Source organism: Triturus cristatus, chromosome 3_1 (assembly GCF_964204655.1).
Source record: "Triturus cristatus chromosome 3_1, aTriCri1.1, whole genome shotgun sequence".
Classification (NCBI taxonomy): domain Eukaryota; kingdom Metazoa; phylum Chordata; class Amphibia; order Caudata; family Salamandridae; genus Triturus; species Triturus cristatus.
Genome location: NC_140583.1, coordinates 223,947,373 through 223,973,891, shown reverse-complemented (window position 1 = coordinate 223,973,891; position 26,519 = coordinate 223,947,373). Strand labels below are relative to the sequence as shown.

The 26,519-nt window shown below is 44.6% G+C and overlaps 1 protein-coding gene across 1 annotated transcript in view; it reads right to left on the bottom strand.

The window, feature by feature from the left end:
- Positions 1-26,519, bottom strand: part of DAPK2 (death associated protein kinase 2) — a 409,280-nt gene that overhangs the window by 115,717 nt on the left and 267,044 nt on the right. The window contains exon 4 of the mRNA XM_085643726.1: positions 25,949-26,087. Within this exon, the coding sequence (XP_085499852.1) occupies positions 25,949-26,087 (139 nt within the window). The remainder of the gene's footprint in view (positions 1-25,948; positions 26,088-26,519) is intronic.

Sequence of the window (26,519 nt, the reverse complement as noted above, 5' to 3'; positions counted from 1 at the left end):
AGTTTTGCCCTGATTAGGGCTCTTCTGTTCGGACATAGCTTGGTTCCAGTGGCACTGAGAGCACAGGACCCACGCCTGGGCATACCCTTGGCCACTAAGCGCAGTACATCAAACACACAAAAGGTGATGGGAGGAATGCTTGCAATGAGTATAACCACTGGCAATCGCTCTGGTAACATTCCAACCCATGGTTCTTTTACCCACCATGCCGCCTCAGATTAAACCCAGCCATATGCAAATCAGTCTTGACCGTACTCCAATATCTGATAGACGATGTTCACAAGTGAGCTCTCACATTGGACAACTGTTTGGGTCCTCTTCCTGGGGTTGATGCACAATCATCTTGGAATGTGGATTGGAGGGAGGCAAAGAGAGCAGGAGATTTTGCAATCCAAAACGTATCATGGAAGTTTTCAAAGAGGGAGCAAGGCTTTCCGTGTGTCCAGGATACCTGGATTGCCTAGGACTGCAAAAATAAAGCTTATAAACAGTGGCGGCTCCTTCGCTAAGGCAGAGGAGCGTCGCCCTACTGCTCTCAGAGTTGTGAAAGAATACAAATAAAATGATAATAACATCGTTCTTTTTCTTGGCTACGGGCTAGTTTAGGGCGGGCGAGCTGGGTTTACAGGGGGAGGAGTGGTGGGCACACTCTAAGTGCACATGCCGGATTGGCCGGCCGTCTTGAACTAGCTAAACAGTCATGTGCACTTTGCTTTTCCCCATCAGGCTGTAATGTACAGTCTGGTGGGAAACATGTACAGGCTTGTAGTCCCCGTCTCAGCGCTGAACCATGGTGCTCAGACCAATCACAACACTGCATTGTAGCTTTGTGATTGGTTTAGGGGAGCCTGTGCGCATCCTGCTTCTGTTCCAGGACTCATCGGAAGGGAAGCGGAGGATAGACGCAGCCAGCCGAAGAGGTAGGGTTTTTTTTTTAAAGTTTGTTTTTTCACCCTCCCGCCTTGCCACCCCGTTTTCCCTGCCACCCACCACTGCTTACACAAGCAGGACACCTGCCCTGCTGGGCATCAGCTATAGTTTAAAGGCACGGTATGGAGAAATTCCATAGGGCAGGGGTGCACAGCACTGACAGGAACAGGAAACTACTAGGGAGAAGCACCAGTGCTACTGGAGCCCTAGTGCACTGGTAGTGCTCGGCTAGGGAACGACAACAACGCTGGAGCACTGCAGCACCACTAGGGAAGAGGCCCGAGGATGGAGGATTCAGTTTGGTTCAGAGAGAGGAGGGAGACGCACACCACTGACACCTTTCATATTCACTAGTGACATGTACACACCACAAGTTCACACAAATTCTACTCAAAAGCACAATCCAAACTTAACATGCGTACATGTCATTGATACATGTACAATAACACTACTCTGTCGCTACACTTTCTGAGCAAAAAACACACGTACCATTCACAAACACCAATGAATCACTAACACAAGCCATGCTCATACGATTGACAGAGAAAAAGCGTACACAAACAAACAACTCGCACACATACCATTCAATGGAACACCGGACAGCTACATAGTCATAAAATGAGTATGTCTACAAGTCAAATGCTTGCTTCCGATTTTCAGACTTACTCAATTGTACACGAGGTTATGCTTGGGGAAAACTCCATGTGTAAATAATTTCCCGCTTGGATTCAATCTTCCTTCTTCATGTAAATGGGTGATTTGGGGAATCTACCCATCAAAATTACATTCCAACGACAATCTTATTTTTATACGTGAATTTTGGAACAATCATGATTACCAACAATGGGATAGTGCTTGCCCTTTAATGACTATGCCTGTGCCCTTAGACATTGTCAAAAAGGGTTGGAGGATGGATGACAGTTCAAATTATGCCACCCTCCTGAAATATTTTCTGCGGACGCCCACGATTGTGGGGTTTCCCAACAATCACACTGATCCACTTCTGCTGCGGACAGGTCGAGCAGCACCAGCATAGCTGCGTTGCCCAAATCTATGGTTTTGCGAATGCTCTCCGCAATTTCCAGGAGTGCAGTCTCTGTACTGTATCCTGCTCTAAAGCCGGATTGAGAGTCATGGAAACGGTTATTAGATTCCAGAAATTCAGAGAGTTGACTCTGAACTACCTGCTCGAGATGATCTGTCATCTGTGCTCACAGATGACACATTTTGTGCACCTCAGTAAAACATATGTGAATGACTGGCTCTGTCATTGAGGGCCATAACAACTGGGTCATACATGCCCTAAGTGGCAAATTTAAAAAGTATATATATATTATAAGGGAAACTATTCCAAACCCTGTAACCCCACCTTTGCAATAGGTGCTATTATATTTGCCTTGAACAAAAATATCTAGGAGAGCTTTGTATTGAAAAACAAGATTTGAGCTCTTTATCGTAGGTTATTTTGGTACAACGAAAATGTGAAAGTGACCAATGTTTAAGTCTCGCTACAGACAGCTTTAACTCTCTGTTCGCAAACACGCCTATTGAGTTCTCTTCAGACTTAGAACCGGCTTTGGTTCCACCAGTTGCAAGTGATTCAATCCTCTCTGGTCTTGATCAGCTCCCTGCTCCTTTGATTGATGAAGCCTCATGGTGCATCCTCCCACTGCAGATATTCTGCCTTGCAGTGCATGAGGGACTATATTCTCTGCCTCACCTTTGACTTCCTAGTCCCCTTCATTTCATCACCTATTTCTTTAGATAAAAATGCCTCTGGTGTCCTTGGCCTCCTCGTGCAGTCCCTCTCACTGGCAGCTGATATCTTTTGAAACTATTCTAAGATGGCTGTCATGTGTGCGTATGTGTCACGGAGCGTGCACACACCTTTACTGCTTTTAATTAATTTGTTTTTAAATATGTTTTTATTCAATTTTCTCTTAACACGAGTCCAACAGTACATCAATATACATCACCGTTTGCATGACGCGTGACTGCTTTTTATTTTCATTTTAACAAAGCCCATTCCAAGACGGCCATCATCTGTGCATGCACGCGCATGTACAGTGGCCATCGTGAGATTAGTTCTGTTAAAATTAAAACAAAATGCATTCCAAATGGCCGACATCCGCACGCACACATGTGTGCATGTGCATCAGGACCATTTACCAATGCATTTTGTTCTGTTTTTTAACAAAACATATTTTTTTGCAGTTTTATACAATGTGAACTCAACCCGAAGGCATCAGAGCGCTTTACATGAGCATGTTAGGTTACACAAGGACACATTCATTTTTGGTGGGCACGGGCAATTTAAGTGATTTGCCCAGAATCACAGGATGTTTGAGCCTCCTGCCAGGCTCGAAACTGGGTCCCCTGCTTCAAGGTCGGCCGCCCTAGCCGTTAAGCCACACCCTCCCCACATTCCAAGATAACCAATGCACGTGCAGGCACACACACAGTGGCCATCAAGGAATGCATTTTGTTAACTTTTTAAGCAAACTCATTACATGATGGCTGCCATGTGTAAGCATGCACACCAGCCATCTTGGAATGGATTTTTTTTTAAAACAAAATGTACTCTAAAAAAGCATTAGCAAAGGCATAATGTCACGGCAGAGTCCTCCTGATATTACCAGTACCTGTTTCATATGTATTCTTAAATGTATATTGTTTTCAAACAGATGACAGAGTACAATTGTGCTCACTTTTGAAACACATTATTTCGGAGGGTTGCTGATAAAGGACAATTAAAAAAGTAAAGATTGGCTGATTTAAACAGTAACCATTTGGCATCAGCTACCTCCTTCTTACAGTTGTTTACTTTAGTATGTCACTATTGACATATAACCACAACCTTGCCCCCTAATCTTAACCTGATTGGCTAGCACAGAACCCTTTGCACTAGTTCCAAGTACATTAGGTTTAGGCTTGGCCTGTTGTGAAGCCTGGCTACACCAGTGTCCCCTGCTCATATCAGGCACCATGCCTTCACCAGTTGGGTGGGGGCCACTCTCTATAAACATGCGATGGGGTTTTACGGGATGTGTTCTTTTAAAGGGCCATTCGAGTCAGAGCCACAAGGCTTCAATGTTCACGTCATCAATTGTCCTGCTGGTTAGTTTACATCTTGAATGCACGTCTATGCATCCAGCGCCCTACAGGTTTCCCCTGATCCTCTTCCATCTTTTGCAACTGTGATGTCCTTTCAAGTTAGATGTGCCTAGAAGTTCTTCAGCGGGAACGGTTATCACCAGATAGCACACCACCTTCCAAAGGCATGTGGCGCTGGGAGACAGGATGGAGGTCAGAACCGAGTTAAGTTTCTTCAACATAGCACAGAATATATTTATTTCAAACACCATTTCGACAATCTCTTTGCAAATACAGTTACTGTAGCCCAGTAGTCAAGGCCGCTTAGAGATGTAAAGCAATACACATTTGAAGGTTTGTTTATTGATGAGCTGCATGCCGTCTTACGGTTAGGCTGTACATGAAGGCCCAAATTAAACACAGCAGTTGGTTATGCTACCTGATGCACAGGGGGGCCCTTCAGCCTAGTACCCTGTCAGCAGAGCTCCTGAGTGTGGTCGGAGGGGGCCCCCTTCATGCACTTTGCAGGTGGCCCCCCCTCAAGTTTCGTTGCGCCACTGCTGATGCAAGGTGGAACATGCTATCCAGTATTCCAGACTCATTTGTTGCTGGTCTCCAGTCCAAACCCTGTGTGAACAGTTCTGTCCTCAAAGGTATCCAAAAACGTAGGTTGAGAAGGCCTGCCACAAACTTGACATCAACATGTCACAGAGTCCAGTGCTCTGAGACCCCAGAGACGTGCCGCCATGTTTTTCGTGCTTGTTGGTTGATCAGATGCGAGCCGGCAGCCAGTCGGGGTCTAGGTGGAATCTCACTGTGAATGAGTTTCTGCAAGTATCCGGGTCTTTGCTTCACTAGGCCTTGGGCAGGTCCAAAGTCTTTTGAATGTGGTCCTTATCTCCACCAAAAGCCAACAGAGGGCTTCTAAGGCTTCCAGGGTTGTTGTTTTCAGGATGAGATCTATTCAGGCAGCTTGACTCTGGAAGCTTTGCAATCGATGAGTCTTTCAGTGAGTCAGGTGCAGATTTTGTTGCAGATGTCTGCACGCGCCACCACCGGGCCACTCGTCATCTCATGTCAATGGTCAGTCTGAAGAAACTAAAGAATTTGTCTGAGCCAGCACGGATGAACTTTGACACCCGTGACTAAGTCTTAAAATAAGAGGTCAGATGTGAGATCTGTGTAGAATTAACTTTTTGCTTTCTCCATGGTGGCAAGGGCGTTTCATACTCTTGCACTACTTGCCTGTGAGCTAGTCAAGATCATACCAATGGTAGGATCACAGTTTTCACTTTATTCAAGTACGCTCCTTCACCCAGTAGTACATGTTCTAGGCACTTGTTTCACTCGCGGAGTCAGTCTCGTCAGCTTCAGTACTGGGTGTCATCCGCGTACATTTAGTAGTGAAGTTAATAATGTTTAATGCCTGCACCAGAGGGTCTAGGCGATCACAGAATACGCGAGGTGAGAGAGGACCACTGATGCATTGCACATAGCAGTCAATTCCACCATCCCATTCTGTACGTTACTCAGGGGTTGAGAAGAAAAGCTTAATCCACTGTAATGCAGTTGGTCACCCGTGAAGGCTTTGCTACATTTTACTCTAAATTTTCTATTTTTCTTACAGTGGGAAAGCCAGATGAGTGTGAAATTTCACACCAATCACATGATTGCTTTACTTCCTTTCTGTGACCTCAGATAATGTTCTCAAACACTATGGTCAGAGAAGGAAGTTCAGACATGTTTAGACTCCCTGCCTTTTACTAAGTTGCTCAGCGAGTTTAGCGTTCTCTGCTGATCTGTTTCTGACCTGCGAGCCACGCTTTTCAAGCTCTACAAGGGCTACTCAGCTTTGCGTGATTACGTGGCAAGTAATTGGGTGATAAGAGCGTATGGGTAAAACTGTATGTACTACGATGTCCTATAAATGACATATTATTAGTTACCATTACAATGACATTGTCAAGAAAGCTACCAAAGAAAGCGCTTCTCCTGGAGGCCCATAAATTTACGTTCCGGGCTACTACAGATGACCAAATTAGGCTCTACAAAGTATTTCGTTTTACATTCTGGCACTTCTTTGTGCTTTTTAAACTCTGCTCAGAGTTTCCACTGTGAAAATTATTTGAAAAATGTACCATGTCATTAATAAAGATTGAAAACCTTAAACTCAATTACAGTTTGCAGATACGACAAGATAAGTGTTTGTTTTTTCCTTCAGTATTTTGAAACGTTTTTCTGTTTTTTAATTTTTTTAAACAATACGTGACAAACATTGACAAAACCAACAGAACCACACTCGCATTATAAAGGCGAGACCTACCAGCTTTGACAATGTTTGCCAGGTGAAGCTTACTAGACACCGCAAGCTGTCTGGTTGCAAAACGCCAACTGACGGCTTACTAAGAACTTACAAGGGCTTATATCTCACTCATTGCTTACCATTGGTTGGCTTTATAGTCACTTTCATGTGCTTTGCTCTTATTCAATGGCTTCCCATGTCCATCTCCTGCTTGTCCCTTCCTTGGTGCATCGGTCCTTTACCGCTCCCTTGGCTGGCTGACTTGTGTTCTTGTACCCTTCACTTTTAAGGAACTACTTTCTTTTTTTGGTTGAGCACTCCAACAGAGTGCTTGTAATTTCCAGGTGTATCCCCCTTGAGCATTGCTTTTTACTGGTGCTGTTCAGCACTGTCAAAGAGCATTGGTAACGTCAGCAGGTGCTAGAGACAAGCCCGTTTGACTTTGCCAATGCTTGTTGCTTCCGCAATTCCTATGTGTGACTTTGAAAGATAAATAATCCAAAAATGAATAATGGAAATATGACAAAGTACCCAGAATAACACAAACAAGAGAACATGTAGTCCTTCATTATAACAAACAGAAAGCGACGGCAGCCGTGTCAGTGTTCTGAGCCCTCTGACCCATGTGGTGCCCAGGAACATCTCAAAGTGGTCAACTGTGAGTGAGCAAATGGTAACAATGAAAAAGAGCCCCTCTTAGCTATGGTTATAGTCCATTAAAGCCCATTACCAGCACAGCGACACTGCATGCAGCCACTTAGTCAACAAAAACACATTTGCTAATTATTCGGGGTTTCGATCACAATTGTGGTATGAATGAAACCACTTTATTTTACATCATGTAAAGTCAGAGCTATTTCCTTCATTTTCAAAACCTTTACTTTATGTGCATGTATGTGAGCACGAGGGGCAATTGTCAGAGCATGAAGGCGCTGGCATGACTTGTATTGTCGGTCGGGGTAAGGGTGAGGGGGTGTTTGGATAAGAAAGGCTTTGGGAATTTACATCTTGTTGCTCTTTAGTCACTTCTGTGTTTCTTTAATTCCATTTTTATACAGCATGTGTGCGACCTTGAGGCCGAATGTATGGTTTGCTATGGGGGGGTCCAGGTTCAACATCCTAAGCATCTGTGGCCCCTTGAGGGGGTGGTTAAAAAATTATTTCCAACTGGAAACTGGAGCACTATTTCAAAATACGAAAGTAAACCCTACATAAAAGGCGTTCTTTCCCATATGTGATTGAGAAGAAATGTTAAAAGAATGGTTAGGGGCTTGGCAATACGATGGTAAGTTATTTGTATGGGATTTCATTGAAAAACTATTTTATGGAATGCCATTACTGAGAAACCATTTCACCTAAACTGTTTAATGGGAATTTGCAGGATGAATGGAACTTACTGTTTCATAGAAAACAATTCATAGAAGTCTTTTTTTCGGAATTGGCTATTGCATGCTTATTTTCTAAGGTGTGCATGCAATAGTTGCAGGTCTTACTTTGAGAAACATTTTTGCCAGAGGTACTTATTCCAGTACTTTACTATAGGGAACATTATTTCGGATTTATATATTTTACATTGTCAAACAATTACATTGCTTTGAATTCGCTGAACCCTCACCACCCCTAAACACCACCCATCTCTGACATTTTAAAGCCTTCACCACGCCAGAACTATACACATCCTGTACCCTAAACTACACCATTCCTAAACCCTACAAACCCCCTCACCACGCCATAACTACCCAATTCCTGAACCCTAAACTCTACTCATCCCTGAACCCTAAATCCCCTCATTACCCCTGCACGCCATCGATTCCTGAACCCTAAAGACCCTTTTCTATGCACATCCCTGAACCCTTAAAACCTCTCACCACCCCTAAAAACCTCACCCATCCCTAAACCCTAAAACCCCTCACAACCCCTAAGCTCTCGCATCTATGAACCCTAAAAACCTTTTCTGCATCCAAACTCCACCCATCCTTGAACACTTAAACCCCTCACAACCCTAAACTCCACCTGTTGCTGAACCCTAAAAATATTTCTGCCCATAAACTCCAACCATCCCAGATTGCTAAAACCCCCCACCACCCATAAACTCCACCTATTCCTGAATCATAAAAAACATGCACCACCCCTAATTCTACCCATCACTGAACCTTAAAACCCATCACCACCTTTAAACTCACCTCATCTGTGGACCTCAAAAATCCCTCACCACCCCAAAGTCCACCATTCCAGATCCATAAAAACTGCTTTCTACACCTGAAATCCACCCGTCCCTGACCCCTAAAAGCCCCTTATCACTCCAAAACATCACCCATCCCTGAACGCAGAAACACCTCACTACACATAAAATCAGCGTAGGTTTAATGTAATTTGGGATTTTTCATTAAAGTTATTTTCTCTTTCAAATGTTTGCTTTAATTTTGATTCATTTGTGTTTCCTCAAAATTGGTTTTCCATGATGTGGTTTCCTCTAAAGTGATTTCTCAGTTTTTGTTTTTCCATGAATTCACATAAATCAATGCAATGCACTATATTATAAAATAAAGGGGCCATCTGGTGAACGATGTCGCAATAAGTCACACAACTCATGATGATAGCAACCAAACATTCATGGATATCTATTGTTGGTGACTGCAAGACTGCAGGAGGAGAGTACAGTATTCCAGGCATGGAACAGAATACTGGCTGTAGCTAGACAATGTACACTGTTCAGGTTTGGTATTCGTGAAGACGGTGAGGGAGTCGCTGCCCTGATGGGTGGGGTCGCAGATACGTCTTCAAATAAAGGAAGACAATCCAGACAACTCTGCTGGGATTGTGTCACACTTTACCACTGGCAATGAGTGAAACAAATCCAGACCCTAACAACTTCGTGAGAATAATCCCAGATGAAACAAGTTTGTCTCCGACTGTCTCCTGAAAATTGCTACAACTTCACTGTTTGGTAATGTTGAATGCTCATGCATATATTAACAGTGCACGCTGTATCTACTTGTTAGTTTGCGTGTCACTCCTGTTCTGAAAAACATTGCATATGTGTGACCTTACAGGAGAATGGCGTATATTAAAACAGTGTTTTTTTTTTACGGGTATAAAGGCGGTGTGGCAACACAAATAATACTGTATAGCTAGCATAGCTAATACAACTGACATTGCCACTTTCTTACTATTTTGACAGCTATGACGATTATCGATTCATTCAAGTTAAATTTTGAAACATTAACATCAACAAGCTATTTATAATGCAAAAAAAAAAATTAGTATGACCTTTATAACGTTTTGCGAAAGTTGGGTTTTGTTTTTTTGCAGGTAAGCGAGGTTACACAGGTATAAAGATGGATACCGGCGCTCCCATCCAACAGCATGGATGGCTCCTTCGTTATGGCGGAGGAGCGTCGCCCCACTGCTGGAACCAGCAGAGGCATGTAAAACAAATGCTAATAAAGCAATTAATAAAACTGCTTTATTATTATTTTATTTTACTCCGGGGATGCAACCGAGTCTTGAGGGCGGGGTCATCAGCAGCAGGAGGAATGGTGGGCACAGGGCACGGTAAGTGCACATGTCGGTTTGGCCGGCTGTCTTAGGATGGCCGAACCGGCATGCACACTTGGATATCTCCAGGCTGCTGATTGAAGATATCAGCAGGGCTCAACAGTACAGGCTCCCAGTCCCTGCTGGAGCGTAGAACGAACCTGTTCCGCTCAATTCTGACACTTCTCTCATGCTGGGTAATACCAGCATGAGAGTAGCGTCTGGATTGGAGCAGGGGAGTCTGGGAACCTGCGTGAGCATCGTTGGAGATGAAGAGGTGGTGGGCATCAGGCTGCAGGTAAGTTTTGTTTTTACTTGTTTTGTCACCCGCGCTGCCCCAACAATTTCCCCTGCTAACGGCCGCCACTGTCCAACAGCTCTTGGGTATTGTCATCAAAAGCCGGTGTCGGCATTTGCATTTAACAGGTTATTTGTCTCGGTGTGTTTTATTCTTCTTAGATTTGTTATTTTCCTTCTCTACCGGTGTTTTGCTTGCTGTATATTGTTGTGATGCAGTATGTAACTGCGCTGCCATTTTTTTCACTTCACCTGGAGATCCTCCTCTCCTTGGAAAAAATAGAAGAAAGCTTTCAGTCACTATGCAATGGTTTGTGGAACATCTTTTAGTGTGGAATTAAAAATTTCATTACTTATGCATTGTTTGGGTCCAACGGCCAGGAGGTTTTTGAACACCTCCCTGATCTATCTCCAGTCGAAGAAAATAATCTAAATGAATATGAAATTTGCTTACAGAAATTGGGCACGCATTTTATTACAGTCTGTGTAGATGCCATTCGAAAAAATACAGTACACTATGACAGGGGTGACAATGAAATAATTCAAGTAATAAAATCTGCTCCTACGACAACAAGCCCGAAAGGTTCGAGGAAGTTTCAGGGTCAATTTTTTAGATGTGGCAATATGTGAGGAACTAGTTTTTCAGGTTTCAGATAAGTTTGATGATGGGCCTTTTGAAGAAGTGTGTGTTGATGGATTTGCTGTAAACATTTTGTTCGACTAAGAAGCTAAGATAACTTTGGTGGCAAAAAAACATTTTGAGGAAAAATTGAAAGGGCTACAAAACTATTCAAGCCCAATATTGGACCAAAAGGTTATGGTAGAGAACCAGTCAAGCTGCTAGGTTACATTTGGGGTACTATAGAATTTGAGTGGAAAATAATTCTAGAAAAATCTATGTATATATAAAAGGTAAATCATTGATAAGTTGCTCTCACCAGAGCAATTTGGCTATATATTGTGAAAGTGAATAGTGAGTTCTTCAACAAGACCAAGGAGGTGGAAGTCAATGTTTGCGTGGTGTCTGAAGGCATAGTAAAAGAGGAAGATTAGAGAAAGGAATTGTGATTTGTAAGTTGAAGGATGGTTGGAGGGCAAAGGATGACAAAGATGAGTGTGTGAAAGGATATTGGCATGTGAAGGATGAACTCTTGTCTTGTGAATGGGATTGTAATGAGGGGTAGCAGGTTGGTGCCACTAAGTAGTGATTAAAACTGATCGACTTTGTGCAAGAGAGTCTCCTTGGGATATCGAAAACCAAAGAAAGAATCAGAGGAGTATATTGGTGGCCAGGTATGGTCTTGATGGTGTAAAAAGTAGTATGTGACTGTGTGCAATGCACCAATAGTGACAAGGAGATGAAGTGTAGATGTCAGCCCATGGTTGTGAGGGAACCTGCATCTGGTCCTTGGATTTATATTGTTTTGAACATTCTTGGCCGGCCCAATAAGGATTTCTATGGTGGACAAGCTTATTAATACTATTTGTATAGGTATGTATTCCAGATGGCTGGAAATGAAAATAGTAAACTCCGCAGAGACCTGAGATGTCATTAAATTTCTTGATGAACTGTTTGGGAGGGAGGTTTTCCCTTCCACTCTTTTAGTGGATAATGGGGTACAGCTCATGTCCAAGGCTATGGAAGATTTTTGGAATCTAGGGGCTCAAGCACAAAAAAACAGCTTTATACCATCCAGAGGCCCCGGAATGATAGAACGATTTAACAAAGTGTTGAAGGAATCCCATTCAACATTCCCAGGTTAATGGGCTGAATTGGATGGATTAATTGAAAAGTAAAGTGAGCATTTACCGTTTAACTCGCCATTCCACCACTGGTGCTGTTTAAAAAAACATAACTCCCAAATGTTGGGTAAATGAGAAAAACGTAAATGGAAGTGATATATTAAGTGGAGAAGAAAAAAAAAGAAGAGAGAGATAGATTGAAATTGTTGAAGATGAAAGAAAATTTTGATAGACGCAAAGTGGCTAAAGAAACGAAGGTTCATATTGGTGATTGGACAAAGTTAATAGTACAAAAAAAGGAGGGTTATCCAAGTTCAGTCGACCTCACAAGGTTATAAATTGTTTAAAAAGGTCGTAAAAAACGATGATCACAGGATTGGGAACCTGGAAAGGGCGGTAAAATGTAATCATGTATCAAGATCACCAGACAGCAATGTGACTCTCCGGAATGACGCAGAGGAGTATCTAAGAAGAAGTGCTCGCAATGTAAAAAAACCTGTATATCTGCATGATTATGTTTAAGATCCTGTACCATGTCATTTCTTTTACTTTTGTATTTTGTAAAAGAAAAATGTATGTATTTGTCTACTGAGGAGGGAGGTGTGAAGTATTCCAGGCATGGAATAGAATACTGGCTGTAGCTAGGCATTGTTTAGGTTTGGTATGTGTGTTTTGTAAAGACGGTTGAGGTAGTCGCTGCCCTGATGGGTGGGGTCGGAGATACATCTTAAAATAAAGGAAGATAATCAATACAACTCTGTTGGGATTGTGTTAAACTTCAACAGAGAACTATTCTTTTCTCTACAGTTTAAGGAAATACAAATGAATTTGATTAATGACAGTTCAGGGGTATAAAATGCATAAAGAAATGGGCATATGATCTAAAATCCCTTTGTCTGTAAAAAATACAATCACTCCTTATGATGTAAAATGTGAAACTAAAAGTCCTATAGTACGTGGTGCTGTTTTCATTAAAAAAAAGGAAAAAAGCAGATAGTGGTAACTGAATAATTATTTTAAAAAGTCACGTGACTTGATATGACTTGACCAGAGTGGTGTGCTTTCAGTAAGAGAAACTTTCTAATCTGTGATGTGAAATTTCATTCTTGGTTCCACACACCATGGCACATTGCTGATATGCTACAGTTGGGCATTGGTGTATTGATGGTGCGCAATAGAATAAACGCGAGACAGTCGTATTAAAGTTTAGAGAGTTTCACTTTGAAAAAACACCACATCGCCTAAAACATAAGAATGTCCATGACAACTACTGTACCATGTCTGCTTCATCAATAACATCCCACTCTTGGTGTCTGATGGAGAGTGGGAATTAGGGTAGCAGTCTCCATTTTTAAAAATATGATATTATGGTTTCTGCTCCCAGTTTCAGAGGTAATAAGGCTCCATCCTGCTCAACTCGCCAGATGTGCCATCAATATTTAATAGTTTTTTTTTGGTTTATTTTAGTTTTGAAAACTTTATTGAGAATAAGGCGTTTAATACATTCAATTATACAATTCAATCCCAGGTGTCTGGCAGAGCATCATAGAAAATACATGTCAACTTGGTAAATATCCAGGCATGCAAACAACATTTTGGGCTGGCATGTATATAAGTCTCAATATCTCCTCGTCATAAAGTTACTGGTCTGCCACTGTCGGGAATTGCACTTACATCCAGGGCTGCAGGATCTGGGGCGTGGTCAGAGGGTTCCTCGGTATCATCTGATTGGCGGAGGTATGTCACCATGGGGGGCCCAGATGTCATGCTGCATAGTCGCCAGAGGCATTAAGTTCCAATATTCACTTAGGTGCGTCTGGCAGTGTGGATGTTTAATAGTTGAGGTATTGCTACACTTAGGGAGAAGGGGATGTAGGCAATGGTGCACTTCATCAATAAGTAGGATTTCAGAGCTGCCATTATTAGCTCTAAAAAGAACTTCTATACTAGTAAGATCAAGGGGGCCAAACATTCTGCTAGAGAATTCTTTAGGACCGTCAATACATTATCCAAACTCCAAGCACTGTGTGATAAAATGGCCACTTTCTTTCAGTCAAAGGTTCGAGTTATATACCAGGAACTAGAGATACAGAGCCCTAACACCCCCTTTTCTCAGGCCACACCCACATCAGACATCACACCCAGTAGTTGCCATCTAACCAACTTCTCATCCTTGACAACCGATGGAGTAAATGACTTACTATGAGCTATCAAGTCTGGATCTCCTACAGACCCATGTCCGCCCGATATCATCCACGGTGTCTCTAACATAGTCAGCACAATACTTGATAAAAAGCGAGCGAGCAAAGTGAGCGAGCCCGAACTGCAAAAGGAGGGTGCAGGGGGTTTCTCCCCCTGCAAGAAAATTTTGAAATAAATTGATTCAAGTGGTGGGTTTTACACCACATATTTACTACCAATTGTTGAAGAAAGGGGATCCAAATATAGCATTTTGAAGCACAAGTATGAAGAAAACATTAGAATCAAATAAAATATGTGCCCAATCCTCAAACTGGTCTGCTTGCAAAATGACCCCCAAGCCAAGCACATATAACCAACGGAAACAGGCCTTCTAAGCGTTTCCCACCTGTAACACATCTCTAAACCACCTATGTTTTCATTGTATATAATAATGAAAGTGCTGCAGTTTGTTCTTATTTATCTTATGCAACTTACAACCATTGACAAAGCCTGTAGTCCTGGCTGGTTGTAGGTTTAATGTCACTCGTATTAGATATCTGGAGGCAATGACAGAAGAAGCACAATACCAGTGGAGCAGCACACTATGCTAAGTTTTTAGCTGAACAGTTTTAAGCTACGCTCATAATTACATCGTCTGCCCCTACGAGAGACCTCCCCAGTTTTTTCATCCCACGTAACGCCCTGCACAGATCAGGTATCCTCCATAAAAAGCTTACACAGACACTCCTTGTCCTGTATAGGGAAGCGAGTATTTTGCTGTCACTGGCAACAAATAGGTAGGAAGACGTTCAACTCAAAATCATTATTTCTGTTTTTTGGGTGTTACTATATTTTATATGTGTGTGTGTGTAAAACTAGTGATAGTTTAAACTTTTAAGTATTATAAAATCTCAAACATATACACCCCTTTCAACCATAGGTGTGCAGTTTAAAAGCATTTACATATGTGACTGTATTTTAATACAACTGAATGATACACTAATTATCATCCTCAGAAGGATGAAGGGCTGTGTCGGGAATAGAAATACCAGCAGCAGGTGTTTAAACCAATACACTATGTTACCACGTATACTAACGTAATGGCCCACCCTCGGCTAGTATTTGATGTCAAAATAAATATTTTTGTAGCATTCATTTAGGATCCAGGCATACGTGTTACGTTATATCTACAGTCTTGTTGCAAAATAAACACATATTTTAGATGTAGTAGCCTTCTTTTTTTTGTGTCGATACGTACATAGTGTTTCAAGCATTACAAGCATTTTTATGATGTGAGCAAAGCCTCTATAGAAGCATAAGCAGTACAATTATTTGTTCAGGTTTGCACCTGCTTTGCGCTATAAATATTTCGGTAGCTCCTACCTGGATAAAAGAACAATACCCTTGAGGTATGCACATTCTTTTTCACAGATGTCCAAGCTCCAAACCTTGCACATGAAACTCTTCATCTTCGGAACGGCGCACCAAGAGGGGCAAGCCTCCGCATTTTATCCTCAGTATCAGATAGGTTCAGCAGGATCTGTTTCTGCAAACTGGGTGCTGAAATGTATGTCTTGTGAAAATCCATCTTCACCTGAGCCAAACCCAGGACAAACAGAGGGGCCCAGCTCTGTTGCGTGAAGAGCTGTGTCCCAAAGTGGCAGCTGGTAAAAGGAGGGCAGGTTTTGAATGAAGGCCTCGGTCTGCAGGAGCACCTCCGAGGCCCTGCTGCAGGTGAGCTCCGCCGTTAGAGACCCCCCACCTCATGTGCGCTCCGGACTGCAAGAGGCCGCTGGCGCACTGCGGCAACCCCTCTCAGCCAATAAAGATGCTGTTCCAGCAGTGCCAGGATTGGCTTAGCAGTGATACTCGCCGCCCATTAGGAGACCGAGGGCTGCGGCGTTGATCAACCCTCGCTCTCCTAATGCGCAGCCAACAGTCAGAGATAACACTAGTGCACATGACTGGGCTGCTCGGAAACATTCTCTGACCTAAACCCAACATGCGCATTGGTGAGTTGTACACTCCGCTCGACCATCCCCTGGCCTCCTGCAGTGCTGAGTCTGACAATGACATGTTAGTCAGCATGACGTCGGAGTCAACCTGCTGGCTGCCCCGCCCCACCACCTGCCTGTCTGCTAAAACTGTGAATGACTGCCTCCAGTGCCTCGGGATACGGACGCGGCCATGGACTCGGGAGGTAATATTAGGCTATTATTACCGTTCTTTAGGGGCCAGAAATTACTTGTGAGTCTACGCCCCAGTGCCCTAAAGGACGCACCGCCACTGCTGTATGTATGTATTTGCACCGAGTGAGTGTGAACATATAGAAAGGAACACAACATGTGGAAAAGCAGGATTCCGGTCCTGAGGAAAACCCAGACCGCACGAAGGAGCCATTTCAGTGCTGAAACATGTCGACCCATTTGGACATGAGCCTCATAATCAAGCCTCATACGTCCTGTAGTTTATTTTTATCGTCACCTCACACTCTCCTAATAAAGCGTAAATCTTGCATGGGTAGGTGACTGTGATTTTTACGACTTATCTGGATCCCTTTCCCCATTCTTTGGATAATCCTTGCACATTCCTTCAGTATATAACAAGTGCCCACCTGCCACTAGAGGATTCTCTAGTGAGTGTGCGATGGCCGATGATGAAGCATGATACCCAGGAGTGAGGCCATCCCGTATATTTTTATAAATAGCCTACAAAACTGGGATACTGAAATCATCCGGAACTGTGTATTTACCCATGCAAAATGATGAGTTGCTCTCACATATGAGAGCACAAAGAAGTGGTGTGTCTGCTTTTTGTGTGATTGAACTAAAATGTTTGCCTAGGATCACACAATTTAAATGGGGAAGCCGCAATTTATCCAGGATTTCTGGTTTCATGTTGTACAAATCAGCCAGGAAATGAGTATCTATTTGTCTTCTGCTATGTTAATGCTTTGTTTTTACCTCTCTTTGCATTTTCTGTAGTTCTTATATAGCATGACGTCGACCCGAAGGCACGGTAGCACTTTACAAGAGCACCAGTTACATTACACAAGGTCACCTTCATTACGTATAGGCATGGGGAGAATACATGATTTGCCCAGAATCAGAGGATGTTGAGCTGACGCCAAGACTCAAGCCCGGTTCTCCAGTTCCAAAATTTGCAGCTCCAGGGAAGAGGCAAGCAGAAGCCAACTGAAAGCTTGGCTCGTTATAGGCTTGAGGTTCCAACAGGAGCTGAGCCAGAGCCATGCTTAAGGCACGGGCCTGGCTCGAACGTTCAGTGGCTTGCACATCTCTACTCATTAGTGCTAGTTTAACAAGCAAATACAGCAATGAGCAACATAAAGGTGATCAGTTAACCTCTGCGAATGGCCTGCCATTGTGCGGGAACACATTTTGCCACATTTTCAGTCAATTCTGATCTGTTTGAAGTGGAAACAAAATGTATTGTTATCATTTGCAGATTATGCAGCAGAGAATGGACTTTGTGGCAAATGTGGTAAATCCATAATTATGAGGAAAATGCCACAGCTGCAGAATCGCCTAATTCCATAAGTCCTGCCTGTAGACAGGGCCACTGGAATATTGCAGCACAGGAGGGCTAAATTATGCAGCAGCAGGGCTTTAAGTGGACCGGGTCTCACTGGTGCTTAGCACCGGCAGTTTATTAAAAGGGGGCCTCGGAACGGGTTTCTATCAGGCTCTGTTTTTTCCCGGCATAGGCGGTCAGTTTTTTCCGGACTGCAGTGACAGCAGGCACATCTATGTGCACGTGCTCACACTGCTCACTTCTGACTAGTGGAGAAGTTACGGCATGACGTCATGCCAGGTGAGCGTTGTAGGGGAAGGGAAATCCTTTAAAGAGAGTCATTTTCTCTCTGGAGTTCCCTTCTCTTTTTAAACTCAGGAGCAGCAACATTGTTGTGGTGTCACCAGGGCTTTAAGTAGAAGCTTTTTTAATATTATATACAAGCCATAGTGGCTGCTTATCTATCTTGAGCAACTAACAACCATTGACAAAGCCAATGGTCCAGACTTGTTGTAGGTATAATGTTACTTGTTGTATCAAATATCTGGATGCGATGATAAAAACACCAAAATACAAGTCGGGCGTCACACTATGCTAAGCACAGATTTTTAGCGTACATGTTTTTAAGCCACGCCCTCAATTACATTGGCCATGCCCCTTTGAGAGAACCCCCAGTTTTTCCATCCCACTTAAAGCCCTGTGCAGCAGGATTGACTAAATTAGGAGGCAATAAAAGGCAAATTGTGAGGCACAATATGGGATAGTATTACTTCATTATTTTCTCATTTTTTACTCACAGTATCCCTGTCTAGGGAAAGATTTCACCTCATTAGTACCACTCTAATCAACCAAATACAGCAATATACAACTGAAAGGTGATCCGTCAACTTTTAGGAAGGGCCTTCCACTGCGCAGGGACACAGGTCGCAATGATTTTTGCAACGTTTCATTTGCTTGAGCTAGAAACATTTTTTTTCTTAAATTCTTCAGATTATACAGCCGACGATTATATATGTGGCAAATGCAGCACATCCTTAATTATACAGAAAGAACCATGGTGGCCCTGCCTATAGAGGACTCAAGCACAAACCGTATTACACCTGGATTCAAATGGAAGCACACTGGCACTCGGGTCATGCACACAGGGTAAGCCTGGCCTATCAGCTGTGGTGAGTCAGACAGGGGTGCCAATGCCCACCTCTCCACCCATGACATGCTGCTGATCACTAATATCTCTGCTCCATGTTATGATGACTCCTGGCAAGATGAGTCCACCCAGTGGCATAACAATTGCCCCCGCAGTGCTGGGAGGGTCCGAGCTCCAGGCGGCCCCTCTGGCACTGTGCACGGGTGGCGGGCCCCTGGCCTGACGGCAAGAGCACTGGCCGTACTGGGTATCTGGCATTTCCCGGGGAGGGTGGGAGGCCGGTTTTGTTACTGGGGGCGGTTTTGCAGTAGTGCTGCAATATCACATCTCTGCAGCAAAGCCAGCGGTTCTGGCCATTATAAACACCACTCGCTTCTCCGTCTCGTGTCCAGCCTCCCAGGGCCAGCGCACCCCAACGCGCACTCAATGCTGTTGTTTTTTAAAATAATAAAATCAATATGAAACCACGTGATCACCCTAGTGGGGTGTTTGCTCACGGGGTCATCTACCAGTAGTAGTGCGTGAAAGTGCTACCAATGGCGGCACTTGAACAAATCAGTGTGCCTCCCTCACCTCTCACAGACAGCCACAGCCACACAGGCCACCAGCAAAGCTCGGCCACCTCTAGAATCAGCAACTAACAGCCAGCAATAGTAACTGACTGACTGCCTGCCTTGGCATCATTATTTGTTCTGCCCGTATTCCTCCCCTCCAACCCCTACCCCGCCCCGCGCTCTCTACCAGGGCCCTCGATTTCATCCCTCCCAATATGCGCTTAATGTCCCCACTTTGGCCACCATCAGATAAACAGAGTAGCGTGAAGGTGAGAGAAGGTACATAGGTGGCACCCTGTCCTAATGCACTGACCTTCCCTTGTTTTTTTTTTTAAAGAGGTCTTATAGATGCACACGGTAAAACTGAGGACAAAACTGGCTTTAGCTCGTTCTTTCTTTTGCATAAATGTAGTGTTTTTGTGTGATGCGGCTTTACCGTGTCATTGACGTGATGGAAAACTGTCTGCCATTTAACTGACAGCAGCTGCACAGGGAAAAGGTGTGTCACGGCTCCTCCCGCCCCACCCTTTCTATTGCTAAATCCAGACATATGGCTCAAGCCGGGATTGTGCTGTGTGTGGGATGCCACTGGTAGCTGGTGGGGGGATCCAAGCATGCAATGCCCTGCGGCGCGCAGCCTCGGCGGCATCTATTTGGCCGCCCTCTCACTCTGCACGTAGGAGAATACGGCTGTAGAGACCTGTGTGCCCAGAACTGCTCAGACTAGCGGGCGAGCCCCTGAAAGCTCGAGTCAGGTTCAAGCCTCAAGCCTGGCTCCGCTTGTGGCCCTGCTGGAAACTCGAGCCCATATCGAGCCAAGCTTTCAGGCGGCTTCTACCTACCACCTGCCTCTACACCCAGGTTTGACATCAGGCTCACAAATGTAGACTTTGGACCTGAGGAAATAGATTCGAATCTCGGCGTCAGTTTAGCATCCTGTGATTCTGGGCAAATCACTGAATCTTCCCGTGCACATACAAAATGCATGTGACCTTGTCTAACTTAATTGGTGCTCATGTAAAGCGCTCCAAAACCTCCGGGTCGAGTTCACGCATATAAATATTCTATAAAAATGCACAGAGATAAAAACAAAGCGTCAACATTAAAGAGGAAAGGCACTTAGATACCCATTTGGTGACTGATTCAAGCAACGTAAAATAAGAAAACCTGGATATATCTCTGCTTCCCAACTGAAAATGATTGATCTTAGGCAAATATTTGATTTCACCAATACTCTTTTTCTTTATTAACACATATGAAAGCACTTTAAAATATGTGAGCTCAGAATACCAGTTGTACAAATACCTATTACGCATGATTAAATACACAATATTGTTGGTCTATAATGAGCTGGGCCACGTACAGGGTTTACACGATAACTGTGTTGTCTTAATGGTTCATGTTTAAAAACTACCAGTTTTAGTTAGTACTTCTGTAGGAAGCTAGCTCTATAATACTATACCTAAGTGCGGTACAGTGTGCACAGAGTCCAGTGGAACCCCAAAGGTAGGCAGAGGCAAAGTTAAATAGCACCTTACTCTCAATTTGTGGTACTGTGGTCGAGCAGTAAGGCTGTATCAGAGGGTAGTGTTAAGCGTTTGTTGTACACACTCAATCAGCAAATGATTTCACACACTCAAAGACTGAACTTCAGACCAATTGTTTTTGCATAAAAATATTCTTTTATTTATTTTAGTCCCTAGACCAAGCAAGCCTGGCACAGGTAAGTGATAAATACTTTTCAGTACATTTACAGTTGTAATACAGTTTGTATTGTAATGGTATATGCACTTTGTTTTGACTTACAGTATTGTTACTGAGAAAGGCAATGCTTTGTAAATACAGTACATATACTTTCAATGGGCTTTTTAGTAAAATTACAGGTAAGTTCTTCTGGGATTACTTTTCTTACACAGTGTAGTATACCTGGATACTACACTTGGACATTACCTGTAAACAGGTAAGTAAAATCGTATTTGTTAGTTTGTACAATTTTAAAGAATTTCTTTAGGTTTTCAAACTCCACACAGAAACGTTTTCAAGAAAACAGTCAATGTTATCTTATGGAGGAAATTAGTGTTATCGGTTTTAGGGTAAGTATTCTGTAGAGGGAGTTGAGGTTCTGGGGGTAGACTCAGGGGTCCCCCAGGGTCAGGGATGCACTCGTGTTACACCCTCAGCTGCAATAGGGTGGCCGGGTGCAGAGTGCTGAGGTCCAATGTTATCCAATGGGGATAGGGGGGCTCCGGTTGGTGGCTGCTGACGAGCAAGGCCACTTGGTTGTGGGAGCAAAGCTCCGGGACTTTAGCTCAAGGCAAATGGGAAAACAAAGTAGCACCAACGGTGCACCCTCAGCGGCACTAGGGCGGCCGGGTGCAGGGTGCTGTTTCAACGTCAGGTGCCCTGTTATTTGCAATGGGGAACCTCCGGTTTGCAAAGGCACTGCAAGCACGGGGATGAAGGTCTTCTGGGTGCAAGTACCACTTCGAGAGGTAAGTTGGGGTGTTGGAGGTTAGTTAGGCACTGTTGGTTGTGCCACCCAAGGCCGTGGGGCATCGGGTGCAGGGGTGCCTTTTAGGGTCGGATCTTCTTACCAGCTCCTGGTCGCAGTTGGGGGGACCCTCCGGTTTGAGGCTGCAGGCGTCGGCTGGAGGCTTGAGGCAGGTCAGGAATAACCGGATCTCAGGTCAGGATCGCTGGGGAGACCTCCTCGTGGTGTTTGCCCACTCGAGCCCGGGCCGTGGACAGTGGGTGCAGAGTGGTGCAGATTCGCGGTTCCAGCCGGAGCCAGGGGTTGTTGATGAACAAATCAGGTGTTCACTGGTGAGTGGGCTTCACCTTGCCTCCCCCACCTGAGGGGTGGAGTTGGCAGAGGTGGGAACACCTTCTGGGCTGCTCTAAGTTTTCCTGCCTGTCTTCCTGCCGAAAAGGAGGGTAGACAGGAAGAGGGGGGGGGGGGGGCTGCTCCTGATAGCAAGAGAGGCTGAGGTCGCATTACAAAGGCTGCAAGGCCTTTGAAGCTCCCCTGCCACAGATGGCTCTTCCTGGCCTGGGGGAGGTGAAAAGCTTTGTTTCTGGGCTCAGGGTGCGAAGGCTCCCACCCCAGGGGTTCAGAAACATGTCTTGTGGTGGCAGGCTGGTGTGTACCAGTCAGGGAACCCACCAGAGGCTGGTGGTTTTTCAGGGGGCATCTCTGAGATGCCCCCTGAGTGCATTTTTCATTAAATCTCACACTGGCGTCAGTGTGGGTTTAATGTGCTGAGAAGTTTGATTCCAAACTTCTCAGTTTTCAGTGTAGCCATTATGGAGCTGTGGAGTTCGTAATGACAAACTCCCAGCACCATATACTCTTAATGGCAGCACTGCACTTATAATGTCTAAGAATGAACTTAGACACTGTAGCGGTACAGGGCTCATGCACCTGTACCCTCACCACTGGTATAGCGCACCCAGCTAGAGGGTCACTGATCTATGCCAGGGCGGCCAGTGTGTGAGTGTAAAGGTACAGGGCCTCTAAGGGTGGCAGAATAAGTGCTGCAGCCCATAGAGGCTTTCCCAGGTGACAGTACCCTGGGTACCTATGGTATCATTTACCATGGGCCGACCTGTGGCCAGAGATGCCAATTGGGTTTGGGTACAGTTTTGGGGGAAAAACACAGGGCCTGGGAACCTGATTGGCAGGGACCCAGGGCACAATAAGTCAAAGTGCATCAGTAGCCTGGGAAAAAGTGTGGGGGGGGGGTTACTGCAACAGAAACCCAGCTTCCTACAACTTCTCAGTGCAGTGCTATAATGTGCCATGTAAATGTCAAAGTGTCAACATGCTGAAGAAATTAACTCTTTTAAAATTTGAAGAGACTTCATCTTATTTTATGTGATGTATGTTGTATGATTTGTATAGCAAACATTTTCAGGGCTTGGCTCGTGCACTAACCCTAAGGGCCATGCCAGACTATTGGCTCGGCTCTTGCTGATAATTTCTTGGCTCGCCCACCTCTAGGTGGCAGGCAACTTAGTGTGATGTATGTGCACTCGTGCAGTGGGGGGGAGGGGTGCTGATTAACCTGATTGCTTTAAGGTTCAATGATTTAACCCCCTTGCATTTTTCTCTGTCCAACTACAACCAATGCGGCAGCTCACTCTCTCTTGTACAATATTTGTATGGGGGTGACGGGGACTCCACACTGCAGTATCTAGGAGCATAGTTTCCTTCCTGTTTTGCAGCTCGCCAAGGGGATGTGATACGTGTGGTTGGAAGAGGACTTAACTTGTCCTGCTTCATGTTTTTTTTTAGACGGTTCTCTGTGAGACGCTTTTTTTCTTTTTAACTTGGGCTGCTTGGTGTTATGGTACCTGCAGTTCTGCTTTTGCAATTGGAAATGAAACAGACATAATAAAATGGAGAAGCACAGAGTCAGTGTGTGTGAAAGTCTTGCACTTGACACAGGAGAACTGGACATCTCTAGGGCCATGTTTGGTGTAGCGGTGAGAGCTCTGCCGTCCCCGTCTTTACTGAAAGTTTTGTAAGGTGAGGAGTAGCAGTGGTGTGCAGAGAATTTTCCAGAACTGTGTAATCCAAGAGCTTTGTCACCCACCCAGCCCCTCAGGAGTTACTATGAGCAGTGTAGCACTGATGTTACTGACACAGATCTGTATCACAATGGATTATTCTGCATCCCCACTGGTTATCAGTATAGTGCTTCACACACCTCACAAGACCCGAGGTGCTTCCATGTGGTTGAGTAAGGGTTGTGCATGCATACACAACTGAGGTTGGTGTAACTGGAGAAACAATCATGCCGTGGAAACTGAGGGATATTTGTGCTGTCTCACTCTCTACTAGTGCCTTCAAATGGGGGCTAACAAGCGTTTTATGTTTGCTCCATTTAACTGAAGGGTAGCTCAGATCTCACCAGCTGCATAACCGGGGGGTAAATTGCTGTTTTAGAACCCAGGGAGAGCTCTGTAGCGTAATGGCTAGGCCGGCCTACCTAACATAGAACGATATAGCCCAGGAGATGTCCCTGATTCCTCATGGGTTGGTAGGTGCGGTGTAATCTGACGGATAGCTCTTCTGTCTCAGAAATTAAGAATAGCTCTGTAATCAAAGATCTAAGAGGAAGAGCTCAACCGTACCTATTCATTCACATACCAACTCCCTCACACACATTATCTTTTCTTCCTCGGTCTCTCCACTTCATGCCCGTTTCCCTCCATCAGCCTGTCTAATTCCCAGCTCTCCTGCGTACGCACCAGTCCAGTGCCCTACTCCCCGGTACCTTCACTCATTCAGTCACAAACCACCTCAGTGCATCATACCTTTCTTTATGGTCATTCACGCGACATAGCCACAGATAATGACTGACTATCCAGAGATCGTAACAGACACATCCAGATTCTAATTATTTAAAATAGTATCTACTGGGAAGAATCAATAAGCAAACAAAACTGGATGATAGCTACTACCGGTTAGTTTTTCAGAATGTTTTAGGGTTGGAAGTCTGGTAGGGAGTCGATGAAATCTGGATTCAAAAGGAACCTTTGTTTGATGGAGTTCGGATTCCAGCATGCCTCATTGTTTGAGGGCCGCTTAGGCTTGAGAGTACAGCGTGTTGCTTTGTAAGATGAGCTGCTTTGTAAGATGAATCTATTGTGCACTGTTAGGTCATCATTTACTATAGCCTTATAGGCCACCGTAGCAGGCTATACAGGTTATTAAAGGGCAGCTCCAGTGTGAAAGGCCCGAACTGAAAGTGAGGGTCTTTAACAAGGGAGCGGGTCTTTAAAGGCCGGTATACCTTGATACAGAGGGAATAAAGGCTACCAGAACATTCCGCCTCTAGAGAGCAGAATGTTCTAAATAGTAAAACAAAAACCTCACGGAGCCGAGGGATTTGAAATCCACTTGGGCTCCGTGAGACCTTCGCAGCAACAGCTGTGAATAAAGGCAAACTTTGGAAAGTTGATGCTCCAGGCTTCTACCGGCCATTATAAGCCCGGAGCACTCCATTGTCTTCAATGGAGCTTCCAACATTCCAATGTTCCAATATGCTTTAAAAGCTAACAATTAAATATATCATGAACAATGTGTTGTGGACTGCACCATTTCGGTCATTTGTTCATAGCGCGCTTCCTACGCCCTGGGTGGGGGCAGTCTGACTAAATTTGCCAGGGCTGCTTTGGGTTCCCAGTCCGGCCCTGCCTGAGAAGTCCTGCCTGGGCACGGAGCGTGGAGGGGCCCCCTCAAGTGTTGTTACATCAGTGAGTCCACCCTAGGAGGGCGAGTAAGTGATTGACATACGCGCCGTCTCCAAGGCCGCTGGGTCAGTCACCCCACTGGTGGGGAATGGTGTTTACAAAGCACATTTATTGAAAAGCACCACATTCGCTGAATTCCTTTCCTGGGGACTGGAACAATATTCCTGTCAGAAAGATAGATGGAGTTTGTTTTCGGCGGCCGCTGCCCAAGGTTACACCTGAGCCCAGTGTTGAGTACGCGCCACATCAGAGATCACACGTCACTCACCACAGAAGGTCGAGGGCACGTGAGAGAATAAAGAGCGCGTTCATGGTTCGGGTATCCATTTACAGCCAAAGATGGCGTCCGTGGCCAGCTCTCTCGGCGGGGCTTACCTTCAGATCAAAGTGAGCGATCTTCTTGGCGTGGAGGTAATTGACGCCGTCTAGAATCTGTTTGATGAACCTCGTGGCCTCCTCCTCGCTCAAAGACTCCTTCTGTGCCAGGAAGTCGAAGAGTTCGCCTCCAGACACTCTGCAAAAGAAAATTAAAGCACTGAGAATTCACATCTGCACTTCAACGAGTCATCGGGACATAGGAGGCGTGCAGCGCGACTGCAGGCAGTACACATAGCAAGGATTTACAGAAACACAGCCGACTGAGGCTTACAGAGCGCCAGCTACATCAACCTGACAAGAGCCACAAGCGTCTGTGCTTGTTTATCATCTCTGAGAGGTGGCTCACAACGTCACCTGTAAGTGACGCGACCTGTAGAACTGACACTATTCTTCAATATTTAATCATTACTAGAATATGCAAATTCATAAGTGTAGTGCATTGTCCACATTAGAAATGTATTTTTTCCTAGATAATAACAAAACTCGCCGACTAAACTGCCATCTCCTAAACTAAGAGCTGTGCACGGAGATGCGCTGTGCCAAGCAAGCGGGTGCGGCTTCCACAGAA